At 47.5% G+C, this 16,563-nt stretch overlaps 1 protein-coding gene across 1 annotated transcript in view; it reads left to right on the top strand.

Annotated features, from left to right (window-relative positions):
* The window catches only part of ASB3 (ankyrin repeat and SOCS box containing 3), a 151,104-nt gene that overhangs the window by 114,380 nt on the left and 20,161 nt on the right, over positions 1-16,563 (top strand). The window contains exon 8 of the mRNA XM_088477995.1: positions 1,353-1,598. Within this exon, the coding sequence (XP_088334121.1) occupies positions 1,353-1,598 (246 nt within the window). The remainder of the gene's footprint in view (positions 1-1,352; positions 1,599-16,563) is intronic.

Genomic DNA, 16,563 nt, shown 5'->3' with positions numbered 1-16,563 from the left:
TCAGCAAGTTGAAATGCCCATGTTCCAGTTATCTATCCTACCAGTCTAAGGTGTGATATTTACAAATGTGTCCTTATACATCTTGCCTAGCGTGAGTGACTCGCCTGGTCCCATGCAACTCTGCTGGCGTCGGGCGTCTTTTTTTTTACCGAAAATGCAACTAGGAAGCACCAGCAGACTGTGCTGATTGATTTGTGACACTTGCGTATCTGTGAGCACCTTTGTATATGAACCGCATCCGAACTTGGCAAGAAAAAAGCTGCCGCCGCTACATTGTAGCACTTTGTATACAGATTCAGAGACTCGGTTGCACTCAGATAAACGAGTGTCGCATATCATATAATCAGCACAGTTTGCTGTGCGACTTGCATGCATTTTCGGCAAAAAAAAATGCAAAAAGGACGCCCAGGGCTAGCAAAATCTCATGGGACCTGGCTCCCCAAGACGGGCTTTTTGGTGCGACTGCAGCAAAAACGTGTAAGTTCACAACTGTATAGTAGTTTTGGTACATATGCTGTGTACTTATGCTATGGTATACCGCTGTGTACTTTACTCATGCTCTGGTACCCTGTTACTGTGAAATGTTTTCATGTACAGCACAGTGTATAATTTGAATAGTGCATATGTAGGTGGAGATTTATTTCCAAGAGAGACTTAAATAGACCAGATTACTAGGCAGTTAGTCCGCAGAGATACCATCTAGTATTAGAGAATATGTATATTTGTGTCAAACTTTTGAAATGGAAGCCACATGTTTGAAAATAGTCCTGTCTATTATAATGTCTTCAGTATAATGGTATAAACACATGATCTACACGGGCGGGATGTAATTTAAATCCCGGCTGTTGGGCAGTCAGTATCCCGGTGCCACCATCTCATCCGCCGGCATCCTGATGGTAAGTTCTGGGTTTGGGAGAGGGTTAGGGTTAAGCACTAGGGGGAGGATTAGGCACTAGGGAGGGAGGGGTAGGGTTAAGTTGCGGGGGGGTTAGATTTAGGCTGCAGGGGGAGGGTGGATTAGGTTTAGGGGTAGGAGTAGAGTTAGGATACTTACCGACAGGTGTCGGTATCCTAACCCTGTCGGGATGTCGGCGTCTGGATCCTGATCGCAGAGATCCCGAGCGCCGAAATCCCATACCCAACCCATACCTGCAGATGTCAGTGTGGATCATGCAATTATATCTTGTAAGTCATCCCAAGCTCTGAACTGCAGAGGTCTGGCCCTCAATTGACATTGGCAGTCATGGAATATGTTGAGTTTCAGCAGCAGTAACTATGAATACTTAAATAATCTGTACTGCATATATAAATAAATGTTTCATCAAGTTTTGAAATGTTCCCATTTGTTTCAGACACACAGAAATGGCTCCACTTCTCCTGAAATATGGATTCAGGCTGTCAAGTTTATGTTTGCAGAATTGTTTAGAATACAACAATTTTCCCTTATTTCGTTACTTTCTAAACCAACACTGCCCATTGCCCTCTGGAGACGAAGTAAATGCATTTAAACAACAGTTATCTAAAAGCAATCAGAAGGAATGGCTGCCTTACTTGCTACTGGCAGGACTGGATCCCACTATTTTATTGGATGCTTCATGGTGAGAAGTTTTATATCTTATTCTTTGCTCTGATCTGATTTAGACATTTGCATTTTATCTTGTGGAATATTTTCTTGTGCAATTAACATTTGTCCTAATATCTCAGGCATGCGTGCATATTACATAATGCATACATAAATGTATGTAATTAATAGGAGCAGTACACTTACAGGAAAAAACATAATAAGATTAAATATTTAATTAATTTCTACTTCAGGGTCCATAGGGTATCCACAGGATACCTTGGGGTATAGGTGTGACGTCAGTCGCTGGGCACCATAGAGTTAAGCTTTTCAGCCTCCCAGGATGCACTAGGGTCCCCCTCATATACCCCGCCCCCGAGCCAAGGCACCTCAGTTTAGTTTGGTGCCCGGCCGGAGTCGGGTGCACCTGTCGGAGTGGGGGCTAGAAGAGCCCCTGAAGCTTTCTTCAGTGCAGCTGTGGCTGCACATCTGGATATACAACATGGACAGTCAATCCTGACGTCCATGCTGTCTTCCCTACACCCCCGCCGGTACCAGAACGCCGGTACCGATCCGGGGATGCTGGTGAGCATCTGGGGTCACAGCTAGCGGTGACCCCAGATGTTCCAGACCATGGCCGGATCCAAGGGGGACAAAGGTAAGCAGCGGGGTCCCGCAGTGGGTCCCCGCTGGTCACATGGTGCTAAGTCCCCAGGCAGGGGGCTCCCTGGGGACTGACTGCAGCGTGGAGCCAGGCGACCAACCTGCGCTTTCCACTACCCCCTGGGACAGCGGACCGCAGCAGAGCGGTAGCGCTGCAGCGTCCCAGGGGTTAAATGCATGCCAGGGGAGCGCGCCTTCCCTGTCTCACAGCCGGCGCCTCCCCCGCTGCACACAGCCCTCTCTGCATGCTGCCGACTGGTCCTGTGGCAGCGCTCCTCCCCCAGGCCAGCCTCCTCTCTGCTCCTCGGCGGCCATCTTCTCCAGAACGCATGGTGAACGCTGCTGGAAGTGCTGGACGGAAGCATCGTGGTCTGGGTCCCCCCGCATACCTCTCCTCCGCTGTGGTCAGGTCTGTGTATGCAGCGCTGTGTCCTACCAGGCCCTGTGTCTGCGTAGTTGAGTGATTAGCGCTGTTAGTGCAGGAATTGATTTTCTTTGCATTGTATGTGACTGTGCTAGCGCTGCTGCCTGTAACTTTTCTCTAAACTGTCAGCTTTATTACTGTCCCTGTTCTTTCTGCTAAGCCCTTGCGGTGCGGTGCGGTGCTGCAGGGTGGTCTCTCGCCTATTTAAGTTATAATTGGTGAGAGGGGTCACATACTTTGTACCATCATGTCCGAAAGTGATTTTCCCCTCCGGCTACAGTGTACTACGTGTAAAGTACCGTTAGCGGAGGGGGAGGGTAGCGCGGAGGGCCTTTGCCGGCAGTGTTTGTCCATGGCGCGGCCTCTTACGGTTACAGCACCGGTACAGGAGCCGCCCTGGGCTTGTTTCGCTCAGGCGCTTACAGCCTTAGTGGGCCAGTTAGCTCCGCAGCCCGCGTTTACACCGATGGGTTTATCCCAGCAGTCAGTGGTGTCGTCACCCATGCAGGGTTTCCCACGACAATTGGTGGTACCCCACAGTCTCCCTATTTCCCCGCTCCCGGTTTCTCAGGAGCCAGCGTGGGTTAACTCCCTGACGAGTTCTGTATAGCACTTGTCGGATGTGTTGCAAGGGGAGTCTGTGATGCGGCCGCATAAACGGCCGGTGGCGTCTCTGTCGGCTCCTTATGAGGATGACGAGGGGACGTCTGATGATGGGAAGATTCTGGATCCTTACGATCAGGAACCTCTCCATACTAAGGACGCTGATGCTAAGTCCAAAGTATATATTCCTGGACTTATTCGGGCGGTCCGCACAGCCTTGGTGATTGAGGACGAAGTTCCCCCAGCGGCTAAATCTAAGTATGCCTTTTTTAAAGATGTGAAGGGCGATGCCACAGTCTTTCCTCTTTCGGGTCAGTTGGTGGATCATTTAGAGGATGCGTGGAAACAGCCTGGCAAAAGATACCAGCCGCAGAGACGCCTGGCAGTGGCTTATCCGTTCGCGGATAATTATTTTGCAAAGTGGGAATCCCCTCCACAGGTGGATTCTCACGTGACCCATCTTGTCCGTAGTGCCACATTGCCGATGCCATCTATGTCCTCCCTTAAGGATGCTACGGACCGCAAGGTGGAGATCTGCCTGAAGTCCGCTTATTGCCTTGCGGGGGGGTAGCACGGCCGGCTATGGCCATTTGCTGGGTTGCCAGAGCGATGGAGCGCTGGGCGGATTCATTAGCGGCTTCTTTTGATTCCGACTGTCCGGCCGAACAGGCGGAGTTGATTGGTAATCTCCGTGATTCGGCCACTTATATCAACGAGGTGGCCCTAGACATTAGTACTCTGGTGTCTAGAATTTCTTCAGCAGCGGTGGCTGCTCGTCGCACCTTGTGGCTGCGATCCTGGAAGGCGGACGCAGATTCCAAAAAGGGTCTGGAGGCGTTGCCGTTTACCGGAGAAGTTCTCTTCGCTCCGGATCTGGATAAGATTGTGGCCACGCTGGCGGCAGCCAAATCGGCTTGTCTCCCGTCGGCCGCTGCTCCTTCTGGTTCTGGACCATCGTCCTTTCGGTCATCTAGGGCCCAGGGCAGGCCCAAACCACAGTCGTTTCCTCGACAGGCTGGCCCTAAGAAATCGGCCAAGCCCCGGAAGCAGGCATGGAGTACCAGACATCCGGCCCCCAAGCCAGATGACAAGCCTGCGGCCTGACGGTCCGGGCCTCCCTTTGGGGGATCCCAGGGTGGGAGGCCGCCTGCTGCAGTTCGCCCAGTGTTGGTCGGCCACTACGACAGACACTTGGGTTCTGGAGGTGGTCTCCCACGGGTACGCCCTCTCCTTCCGGCACAGACCCCCGGCTCGATTCTTCACCATGGGTCTACCATCAGACCGGAACAAGGCTACGGAGCTGCGGAAGGTATTGCACACTATGCTCCAGGCTGGAGTTATAGTGCCTGTTCCATTCTCCCAGAGGGGCCAGGGTTTCTATTCAAATCTATTTTTGGTACAGAAACCCAATGGGTCGTATCGTCCGATTCTCAACCTCAAAGCACTCAACAAGTCTTTGCGGGTTCCGAAGTTTCGGATGGAGACCCTACGGTCCATCATTCTGGCGTTGGAACCTGGGGACTACATGGTGTCATTGGACATACAGGACGCTTACCTGCATGTCCCTATTCTTTTGCGCCATCAACAGTTCCTCAGGTTTGCAATCCGCAGCGACCACTTCCAGTTTCGGGCGTTACCTTTTGGCCTGGCGACAGCACCACGTGTTTTCACCAAGGTGATGGCGGTCATGGCGGCTTCTCTGCGGCTGCAGGGAGTCCGCATGTTGCCGTACTTGGATGACCTGTTATTGGTGGCAGGATCTCCAGAGCTCCTGTTACGCCACTTGGACCTGACCATTGCACTGCTGCAACGGCACGGCTGGCTAATCAACTGGCAGAAGTCCACTCTAATCCCGTCTCGGAGGATTCTGCATCTTGGAGCCTTATTGGACTCGGGACAGCAAAGGATCTTCGTGACGGAGGACAAGATCTCTGCTTTACAGTCAAGGGTGCGCAGTTGTCTGCACAGCCGCCGGGTGTCCCTACACTCGGCGATGAGGTTACTGGGCTCCATGGTGTCGGTGTTCGACATGGTGGAATACGCCCAGTTTCACTCCAGACCTCTACAGCACCTGATCCTGTCCAAGTGGAACCTCCTGCCTCAGTCTCTGAAGTCCCAGACGATTGTGATCACCCTGGAGGTTCGCCTGTCCCTTGCGTGGTGGTTACAGACGACCCACCTCAACAAGGGACGTCCGTTCTGGGTTCCAAATTGGGTCCTGTTGACAACGGACGCCAGTCTTCGGGGCTGGGGAGCAGTTTCGGGTCCACACTTGTTCCAGGGCAGGTGGACGCCGACAGAAGCGGAGCTTCCAATAAATATCTTGGAACTCCGTGCGGTCTTCAATGCTCTCCAGCAGGCACAGCGGTTTCTCCAGGGTCACCCGGTGCAGGTCCAGTCGGACAACGCTACCACCGTGGCCTACATAAACAGGCAAGGAGGAACTCACAGTCGGGCGGCTCTCATAGAGGTCTCTCGGATCCTGGTTTGGGCGGAGCGCAATCTTCCGGCCATATCAGCGGTCTTCATCCCGGGAGTGCTAAATTGGGAGGCGGACTTTCTAAGTCGCCAGGACGTTCATCTGGGGGAATGGTCCCTGCACCCGGACGTTTTTCAACTGCTGATGGACAGGTGGGGTCTTCCAGAGATTGACCTCATGGCGTCCCGGCACAACAACAAGTTGCCGGTGTACGGGTCTCGCACAAGAGACAAAGGGGCGTCTCTGGTGGATGCTCTGTCCGTCCGGTGGACGTTCCGGTTCGCATACCTGTTCCCTCCGGTCTCCCTTCTTCCACGGGTAATCCGGAAATTCAAACAGGAAGAAGGGACGCTCCTGTTGATAGCTCCCGCGTGACCCAGACGGCACTGGTTCTCAGACCTTCAGGGTCTGTCCATGGACAGTCCTCTGCGGTTGCCGCTACGACCGGACCTTCTGTCTCAGGGTCCTTGTCTTCACCCGGACCTGACTCGGCTGTCTTTGACGGCATGGCTGTTGAGACGGCCATGCTGAGGTCCCGGGGGTTTTCCAGTTCTGTGGTGCGTACCATGTTGCGAGCTCGGAAACCGTCTTCCGCGAGGATATACCATCGCGTGTGGCATACGTTCTTCCAGTGGTGTCGACCGAGAGGTTATGCACCGCGGGAATTTCGTCTGTCTCGGATTCTCGCCTTCCTGCAAGCGGGACTAGATCATGGGCTTCGCCTTGCTTCTTTGAAGGTACAGGTTTCGGCCCTATCTGTCTGGTTTCACCGTAGGATTGCTACAATCCCGGATGTGTGCACCTTTATGCAAGGTGTTCTCCACATTCAGCCGCCCTTTGTTCCACCTGTGGCGCCTTGGGATTTGGCTGTGGTCCTGAGGGCTCTCCAAGGACCGCCGTTTGAACCACTGGGCTCAGTGGATCTTAAATGGCTAACAGCTAAGACTGTTTTCCTTCTGGCCATTGCTTCGGCCAGACGTGTTTCTGAGTTAGGGGCTCTTTCTTGTAGACCCCCTTTCTTGGTTTTTCATGGGAACAAGGCAGTGCTCCGCACTCGGTCCGAGTTTCTTCCCAAAGTTGTTTCCCAGTTTCATGTTAACGAGGAAATCGTTGTTCCGGCCTTTAACTCACCGAGTCTTTCCGTGGGTGAGGCCTCTTTGGATGTTGTGCGGGCCTTAAGGACTTATGTTGACCGCACTTCTTCGTTTAGGAAGTCGGACGCTTTGTTTGTCCTCTATGGCTTCCGTAAAAAGGGTTGGCCTGCTTCAAAGCAAACTTTGGCAGCCTGGATCCGTATGGCTATTTCTGAAGCTTATCTTCATGAAGGCCTACCGGTCCCTCCTTCTCTGCAGGCTCATTCCACTAGGTCTGTGGGTCCTTCGTGGGCAGCTCGACGTGGTGCCTCGGCAGTTCAGATCTGCAAGGCTGCTACGTGGTCCTCTGTCCATACCTTCGTGAGGTATTACAGGTTTGACACCTTTGCCTCTCAGGATGCTTCCTTCGGGCGGCGGATTCTCCTTTCTGCACAGGAGCGTCCCCACCCTTAAAGGATACTGCTTTGGGACATCCCCAAGGTATCCTGTGGATACCCTATGGACCCTGAAGTAGAAAATATGAGATATGGTAAGAACTTACCCTTGTTATCTCTATTTCTACGAAGTCCATAGGGTTCCACAGGACTCCCGCCCTGTCGCACCTGTGCTGCAGATGGGCTTTGCTCTGGTCACCGGTTTTCCGTCTCCCTCTGGTGAGAATGTGATTCTTGTGTGTGTCCAGATCTTTTTTCTCTCTCTTCCTTCTCCTCCTCCGGCCTATGGCTTGATAACTAACTGAGGTGCCTTGGCTCGGGGGCGGGGTATAGGAGGGGGACCCTAGTGCATCCTGGGAGGCTGAAAAGCTTAACTCTATGGTGCCCAGCGACTGACGTCACACCTATACCCCAAGGTATCCTGTGGAACCCTATGGACTTCGTAGAAATAGAGATAACAAGGGTAAGTTCTTACCATATCTCATATTATTTCACTGTCTGCAGATTGCCATAAACATGGAAACGAAAAATAAAGCACTGTCCTTTAAATGCATATTTGGTAACATTTTAATATATGTAATGTCAAACAACACTACTGGGCTGGTCAATTTACATGCATCAAGTATGGTACTGTTTAGGGAAACCATGGTGTTTTACGCTACCCATCATGTTTATTGGCCTTCATTATAATGTCATTTATTGCACTTCATACAGATGTAATGCTGCAATGGTGCCAAACAGCCCTTCTCTCTGCCAGGTCCCATGCTACTTGGCTTGTGCCAAGCATCTTTTTTACTCAAATGTGCGTCTCATGCTGCATACACACGGTACGATCTGTACCACCAGCGACTTGAAAGATATCTGTCAGTGAAGTCATCCTGCCACATCTCTGAACAGGCAAAGTTGACGATATCGTCCAAGTTGGCCTGCATTTTACGGACGATGAAAGATATCTTTATCGTCCATGGGGGAACGCACATCGTTGGTCATTGTCAGGTTGGTAACTCTAAAAAAGTGAACGATATGAAAGAGTACGATATGAACAATATTGTTATTGTTCATGAAAGTCGTTCCGTGTGTACGCACCATTAGGCCCGTATTCAATTATCCACGAAAATCTGAGATCGGCGAAAAGCGCAATGTTTTCGCCTGCTTACTCAATGCGCGCATCCGCTTTTCGCCCTACTCAATTGTAAAACAGGCGAAAACGCATATGGCCGAATGCAGCGAATAGCGGAACTGGCTAAAAGGGTCAGTTAATTGGGGGGGAAATCATTCTGTACCCCCAATACAGCCTAACTCACCCTGGGAATCAATATAGAAGTGTATTATTAGCCATGATAAAAGTAAGTCTGGATCATATTCAAAGTGCTGTTATATGTATATAATTGCTGTAGTTAAATTGGGGGTACATGTAAATGGGTACTAGTATATTTTGGGGTTTGTAAAGTGCAGAATAAATCAATGTTAAAAATACACCTACTGCAGCCTCCTGCAGTCCTAAAAACACCTGTCCCATCCATAGAGCACCCCAAAATACCTATCCCATCCATACAGCACCCAAAATACCTATCCCATCCATACAGTCCCCCAAAATACCTATCCCATCCATACAGCACCCCAAAATACCTATCCCATCCATACAGTCCCCCAAAATACCTATCCCAGTACTTTAGCTACATTTTCAAACACTTTGCATTTTCACCCCCAAAATGACATGACATTGCTTTTATAGGGGGTGTTCAGAATTTCTTTTAATTTTGCCTAATTAGTCATTGGGGGGGGGGGGTACTGAAGCAAGTCCCCACTTTTTTACTAAGGAATAGGGATTTTGCATTTCTTTTCTCCTGCCTTTTAGTGGAGAAACTTTTTCGCCTGTTCTTGCCTATGATGTTTTCGCCTTGGCGAAAACGTCCTGGAATTGAATAGGGCGATACTTCGGTAAACAGGCGAAAACCGCGCATCGACAAAATCTTTTTGCCTCTAATTCATTACGGGCCTTAGTCACAATGCGATGCAATAATACCGTTTAACGATACTGCACTGTCATTCTATATGCCTCGCTATTATATCTGTGTGCCACTGGCAATCTGTATATGAAGTGCTACGATGCAGCGGCCGCGGCTTTGTTTCACACAAAATTCCATCGTTCTTATTCTGCGACTTTGTACATCTTTAAAACTAATTTCTGTGTGGTAAAAGTCGCAGTCCAGCGCCACTGGTACAGACCAAGTGCTGTTCCGCTGCTTCTGCAGTGTGAATAAGACACAAATCTAAGGATAAAGTCGCTATGCTACACTGCTCGGCACGCCTCACGCCACACGGTGTAATGAGGCTAGATGTATGAGGGCACATATGTAGACTCTTTGGCTGCAAATAAAGTTATTCACAAGTGATGCTAATATATGTATAAATGGTGACTTCGGATGGCATCTCTTCGTTGTTCATTAGTGTACATTAGGAAAAGTTGTGTATCATGAATATTACACCCCCTTATTATTTTGGGTGTTAGACATAGCCTTGGATTTCCAATGCCTTTAGCCCTGTCTCTTATATGGTCTCATCAGTAGACTTCTAATAATCTTATCGCTTACTGCAGGGAACTCAAGTGCTCTGGCATGTGAAGGAATTTGTGTTATGTACCATAGTTGTGTCATGTGTCATGTACCATAGTCTCTGTTCATTGCCAACGGGACCAGGAATATTTATTGAGCAAAATAATGTCTGTCACTTACTCAGTGTTTTTAAGTCACAAATAACATCCCCACTGGTTACTCCGCATCATTTGTGAGAAGGGATGTGGGGGGTGCAGGCACTGATGGCACCAGGGGCACCCATTGTGTTTTCACCCTGATTGGTGGAAAGGGGTTTGTGCAATTGGGATCGGTTTGATACCACGTGCTGACTGAGTTGCTGTAACTAGTGCAGTACAAGCTTTTACATTTACTATAGCATCTAATAGCTGCAGCAGATCAATGTACACTGCTGGGTGACGGAGTGGGCAAGCAAAGCTATAGTTCCAGAGCGACTCCCACCATCCCCCACTACAAACTTTGAATTCTCCTGGAGGGCCCTCTGCAGTTTTCAACATTAGTGATGACCTGGGGACCAGCACTGATGCCCCCACTGGACACAGTAACAAAGACCACGCACTTTCCTGAGTGCCATGGTAAGTACCACTTCTGTGTGGTGAAGGGAGACATTGGAAGCCGCAGCCTTGGTACCTCAGTGATGAAGTCGGGTTAGGTCAGGTGGAGGCAGCCTTAGCAATGGTTGCCCCACACTAGTCACTACACTGGGGGTTTCTGCTCTGCTCATTGCCTCTGGCTGCAGTAAAGCACTCCAGCTTGGGTGGCATTGCCTAGGAGATTTGTTTGTTTTTTTGCACTTTATTCTGCTTGGTTATGTGTCTGTCCTTATACTGTGTTCACTGTCTTTTGTGTACTTTGTACAGTACATGTCCTTTTCCCCCTATTTTCTATTATGATTGATAAAGGGAGTGGTTGCAGATCTCAGGCTGGCCGGGCTTCATCTGTGACTTTCTTGTAAAGTTTCCATGTGGACAGTCTGGTGTTGATGCTTTGTGCGCAGCTTGCAATGGGGACAGTAACCAGTCACACATGTCTGCAATGGTTACCACTGACCTGTCAGAACCAGCCCATAAAGAGCGTTGCGACACACTGTACTTCATGGTCATCATATGTTGTATGGACATCGCATTCAGATCTGGACAGAGAGAGCCACATTAGCGCCTTACATCAGCTGTCAGGGAGGAACTACAAATCTCCTTTTCAATGAGGGAATCCAGCATGAGAATGTTTTGAGCAGAAATAAATCTGCCAGTGAAATCGGCAGTATAGGTTACAGGAGATGGACTACTGTGTGCAGGCCTGTATTTCATCCCTTAGAGTGGTCTCTGTCGATATGGTGGCATCAAGATTGAATCCGCAGGTGTTTCTTGTAGCCGCCACGACGTTGCTATAGCATTTTAATCTGGTAAATGTTGCTGCCTGTTGTGATACATCCGCAATAGTTAAAACAAGACGTGTACAGGTACTGCTTATAGCACCAGATTGGTCAACATTATCGTGGTACATTGACATTCTAAGGATGTCTCTGGGTCCATTGTGGCGTCTTCCTTGAAGGCGGGATCGTTTTACCATCAGCGCTTAGCACGACTCTCTGTAACAATGTGGGTGTTAGAGCCATGATCCTGAAGAAATGTGGTTCTCTATCAGTGCGATGGAAGCCATACTCCCTGAAATAGTAGCAATCTCCCTGACTCCCCGAAGAGGATCATTTCCCTGCATTGGTTATAAGGAACAATGTTCCCTATGGCTACATGCATTTTATGATAAGTATCAGTGTGTTTTCATCAACAATTAGATCTTACTAACAGCTTTGGAACTCATTTACATTTGGATGTAAGTCAGGTTTATGACACGCCCCTCAGCTGTACAGTACACGCCCACTTTACAGCCGAGCTCATAGGTGCTGCTTTCACAATCTCCCTGAAATGCTTTGTCAAAAGTATGGACATTGGTAGGCCCGAAAACTATGTTGCCAGGGCATTTAAAACCAGATCAGCGGATGGTCTTGTGATTCTATATGATGCTTGCAAAAGATTGTGATCTGCATCCAGATGATTGCTACATGGTTCATGGCTGCTCTAAGAGAGCCTGTTCCTTACAATGTAAAGGCCCATTCTATCAGATCTGTGAGCACCTCTTGGGCGGTGAGACACAATGCTGAGCAGCTGTCGGGCAGACACATGGTCTTCAGTCCATAATTTTACAGAATGTTACAGGTCCCATATGTTTGTGGCTAAGAACAGCAGATTTATATTTAAGGTAGTGTGCACTGGAACTCTGTGAGCGTATACTCCCATTTGGGCAACTTGGGTTATCTCCAGGGTCACCCACTGAGAATATAGACAAAGCAGGATATTTATTCTTACACTAAATCATTTCCCTTGAATCCATTGGGGACTCTAATCCGTTTGGAAAATGATCTCTTCCAAAAATAAAATCCATCATTTGTGACCTCTCCCCAACACTTTACCGGCTAAAACGACTCTTATTTTGTTCAGAACTCTTCATTAATGGTCTCTTTGTTTGGAAGCGCTAATATTATATTATATTATAGCAATTACTGGACAGTCTTTTTTATTTTAAATTAATTATTTTTGTTTATTTATTTTAAACCCTTTGAGAATTGTAGAAACAGATTTACTAGAATATTGGTGAGCGTCAACAAACTTATTATTTATTGGTAGAGTTCAGTAGTGGCCAAAAGGTAGAATAAAAAAAACCTTAAATTTAGCAAAAAACAGATTTCCTATATTATCTATTACTATCTATTTATTGTCAGGCATGGACTCTGTTGGCTATGTAAATATAAAATCAGATTGTATGTGTTTGTTATGCATGCTTTAACACTTTCTTTATAATTATGCCAACACCTGTATGCGAAAGCATAATAAATACATTAAAATCCAGACATAAGTTTAGTATAACTTTTATTGTGTTACATATATAAATAAAATTTAATATAACTTGAAATATAATGTACTCTGTATGATTAAGGAATTTGCCCCTGTCACCACTGGAAAAGGCATGACAAGCTTGTACTACAGATGTGTCCTTATACACTATTGCTGCAGTCGCGTCATACAGCCCTTCTTGGTGGGAGAGGTTCTGTGCGAGGGATACTTTCATTATCCCGACACTGGGGATGCTGGAGCTTAGAATACCGGCGCCGGAATCCCGACATCTGTCATAAACCCGGCTCCGGCATCCCGAAGGTTAATAGCGGGGTTAGGGGAAGGGTTAGCGGTTAGGGTTAGGCACTATGGGGAGGGTTATGGTTAGGTTTAGGGTGCGGGGAGGGGGGAGTTTAGGGTTAGGGTAGGGAGAAGGGGAGGGTTAGGAAACCTAAGGACAGGTGTCGGTATCCTAACCTTGTTGGGATGCCGGCGTCTAGATTGTGACCGTCGGGATCCCGAGCGCAGGCATCCCGGTCCCACCCCCTGTGCGACTCTGCTTGGGCCAAGTGTCTTTTTCGCCCCGAAAATGTATCTTAGTCTCATTCGGATGCGACAAACCACTGCACGAGACTGCTGCATAAAATGAATGTGAAGTGCAACACTTGTATATATGCGTGTGCCTGAATCTATATGAAGTGCCACGATGCAGCAGCCGCAGCTTTTTTCCCACGTTACGTTCCGTTGTGCTTCGTATACAGATTCAGTCGCACACACATATACAGTACCAGTGTCGCATATCAAATGAATCAGTGCAGACTGGCGAAGCGGTTTGCGGCTAAGACTCATTTTCGGATGACAAAGACGCTTGCTGCAAGCCGTCACACGGAACCTGGCGGCTATCTCGCGCCAGGTGTCTCGCGCTGCATGGCGTATATAGTTTTCTACAAGGTTACACATACACGATCATTATATCATGTGACGTTGATGGTATGTTCAGACGAGTGCAGCTCATGTTGAACAGCCCATGGATTCCCTCCCGCGTTTTGTATACGCAGCCATAAACTTTTAACAAATACATAGCCCCTGTCTTCATCTAAATTATATGTAGGCATGCAGCTTGTAAAAATGTTTTGCCAGAGAAAGGAGTTTAGCGAAATGGCCTGATAGCGGGGATAAATCTTTTAAAACGTTTAATGCTGTGTATTTTTCATAAAAGCATAATATTAATAAACAGTTCACCACTGTAATATTTTAAGCACTGCATTTAATAAATGCAGCTCAACAATCACAAAAACACCGTACCAGCTAGCAGTGACATGGCATTTACTTTTGATTGTTCTCATTATTTTCAAGCGTGACAAAATACACACACGCGGAAATTAGAGAGTTTGATGTTAGAAAGATTTACTTGGTGAAATAATTGCCTGTCACAATACAGTCTGCAAATTGGATATTCTGAAGAGCTTAAGACAGGCATAATATATAAAATACTTGCAAGTCAGCCAAAGTGGCTGCAAAAATAGAATCCCCCAAAACAAACTGAAAGTGTTTTCAATAGAATAAGAAATGTTTACTAATTAAACTTGCTATAGTACCGTAATTCGGCTGTGCTGCAGTGCAGTATTGGGCTCTAAAGCGATCATTTCTGATTTATAGTAAATAGTTCAGAGTTAGAAACATTTTAGTTTAAACAAGCAGAAGTAAATAGCATAAATAAAAAAAAGATGCAATTCCATATATTGCATATATTTTAAAAGTGTCTGCTCCATGACGATATGTTTAAAGCATGACATACCAGGGGTTAATTAACGTGGTGGCACTCCAGCTGCTGTGGAACTAGACATACCAGCAGGCACAGCCACTGTTTGTTTTGTTAGGGCATGGTAAAACGGTGCTGGGGTGTGTAATTTTGCAGCATCTGGAGTGCCACTCTTAGCCTATCCCATGATATACATTAAATATTTCATCATGCTGTAGAGACACCAGTCACCATCATCAAAACTGGTGTATCTACTGGTGCCCTCCTCCTCCCAGGCTGGGGCGATAACACAATAACAGTGAAACCCTATAAACGCCAGCACACACAAGCAGTTTATGGCTGACAGGGCTTGCTTGGGATCTAGTAGTGCCATGGTTAAATATACTTATTCTTCTACATTTCAACCATTTATCGCGCCAACACTAACCAGCTGTGGTGTTTGGGAGGAGCCCTAGTACTTCAGTGTACACTTAACTGGCACAGTCACATGATGGCAGCCAGCTGGGCGTTCTCTGACATGGTTGCATCCCATGCCACTGTGCCAATCCATTGCCAATGGGGGATGTGAGATAATGTTACAATGCGGGCCTACAGACAACACCTAGAAATATTTTTTCTTTTTTCATTAAATGATTTAAATACTCTTTTTTTTTTTTTTTTTTAAATGTTTTTAACGTTACGGAAAAATATAACAATTTTTGAGGGCCTTTTTGTAAAGAATAAATAAATTGTCAGTTAAGTTAAGTTTTTACTAAGGGAGGGGGGTTCAGGGAATTCTGCCCCGTGCTGAACAAGTTAGTTCTATTTGACATTATGACTGGGGACCCTATACCAGGGCGGTAACTGGGCACAAATGCACCATGTGCCGGCCAGCAGAACTGGTAAGTGCAGCACTGACTAGTCGTCCTGAGGACGCCTGGTCAGCAGCACAGACTGCAGTGTGCCCGTCTGGAGCGTCCACATGACTCTCCGCTCCACACTGCACAAGCGATCTTGGCTGCAGGGTGCCGTTCCTGACACCCTGCTGGCCAGAAGTAATGACCGTGGGGCTACGACTGTGCAGCCCACAGAGTCCTTGCGCTGTGTGCATCAGCACCAGTCGCACACCCCTAGTTACAGCCCTGTACTATGGGTTTCCTTGCTTATAGTGCTGCCAGCCCAGCCTGTTATGGCCTTATGCTAGTGACAATTTTTTTGGAGGTGGGAACTCCACACATTGGCTTCCCCAAAATGACCAAGAGCAGCTTGTGCTTGTGCTGGTAGCACTTTTGGGTGGGAGACTGGCATGCTGTTTTCTGTCTTTCTTTTTTATTATTAGTATTTTATTTATTTGTCTTTTAAAACCAGTAAGATCCATGTTGGTCATCATTAGTGGATATCTTGCACCAGGGGTCGAACACCTGTAACAGATATGCCTCCTGGCATGCGTATTAATGACATTGCGTATGGGAATTTCAGCTTAATACTGTCAATACATCATTCTCTCTTGTGTACCTGACACTTCATTTATTTGCAGTTATTGCTGACACTGTTAATCTGAACTTCTACACTATAATTTGTTTGCCAGACATGGATCTACTGCTGTGTTTCTGAGTTGGACATATGAGATACATGCGTATCAACAGTCCCAATTCTGCAGAATTGTTACGTGTACATTCATGACGTAAAACGCGTCAAGCTCCTATTGTTTCCAAGTGAACCCAATCCTGCAGTTGTATTACCATATTTTGTACCTAAAAGCAAATGTCAGGTTACATACTGTAGCTTTTTTGTAAATTGTTGGAGTCCTAACACATACGTGCAAAAATTGTAAAGTACTAAAAGAAATCCCAACATTCAGATTAACAGCTATGTCGGTCAGTATCCTAGTCCTCCCCCTCTTCCTCTCCCTAACCTCCCCCCTAGTGCCTAAACCTAACCTCCCCCGCACCCTAAACCTAACTCTTTCCCTTTAGTGCCTAACCCTAACCCTCCCCCTAACCCCAGTAATTACCATTGGGATGCCGGCGTTGACATCCCGACTGACAGTATTCTGACCTCATCGTCCACAAAATCATATAT

Source organism: Taudactylus pleione, unplaced genomic scaffold (assembly GCF_031769625.1).
Source record: "Taudactylus pleione unplaced genomic scaffold, aTauple2 ptg000206l, whole genome shotgun sequence".
Classification (NCBI taxonomy): Eukaryota; Metazoa; Chordata; class Amphibia; order Anura; family Myobatrachidae; genus Taudactylus; species Taudactylus pleione.
This window is presented reverse-complemented; position numbering and strand designations above follow the sequence as displayed.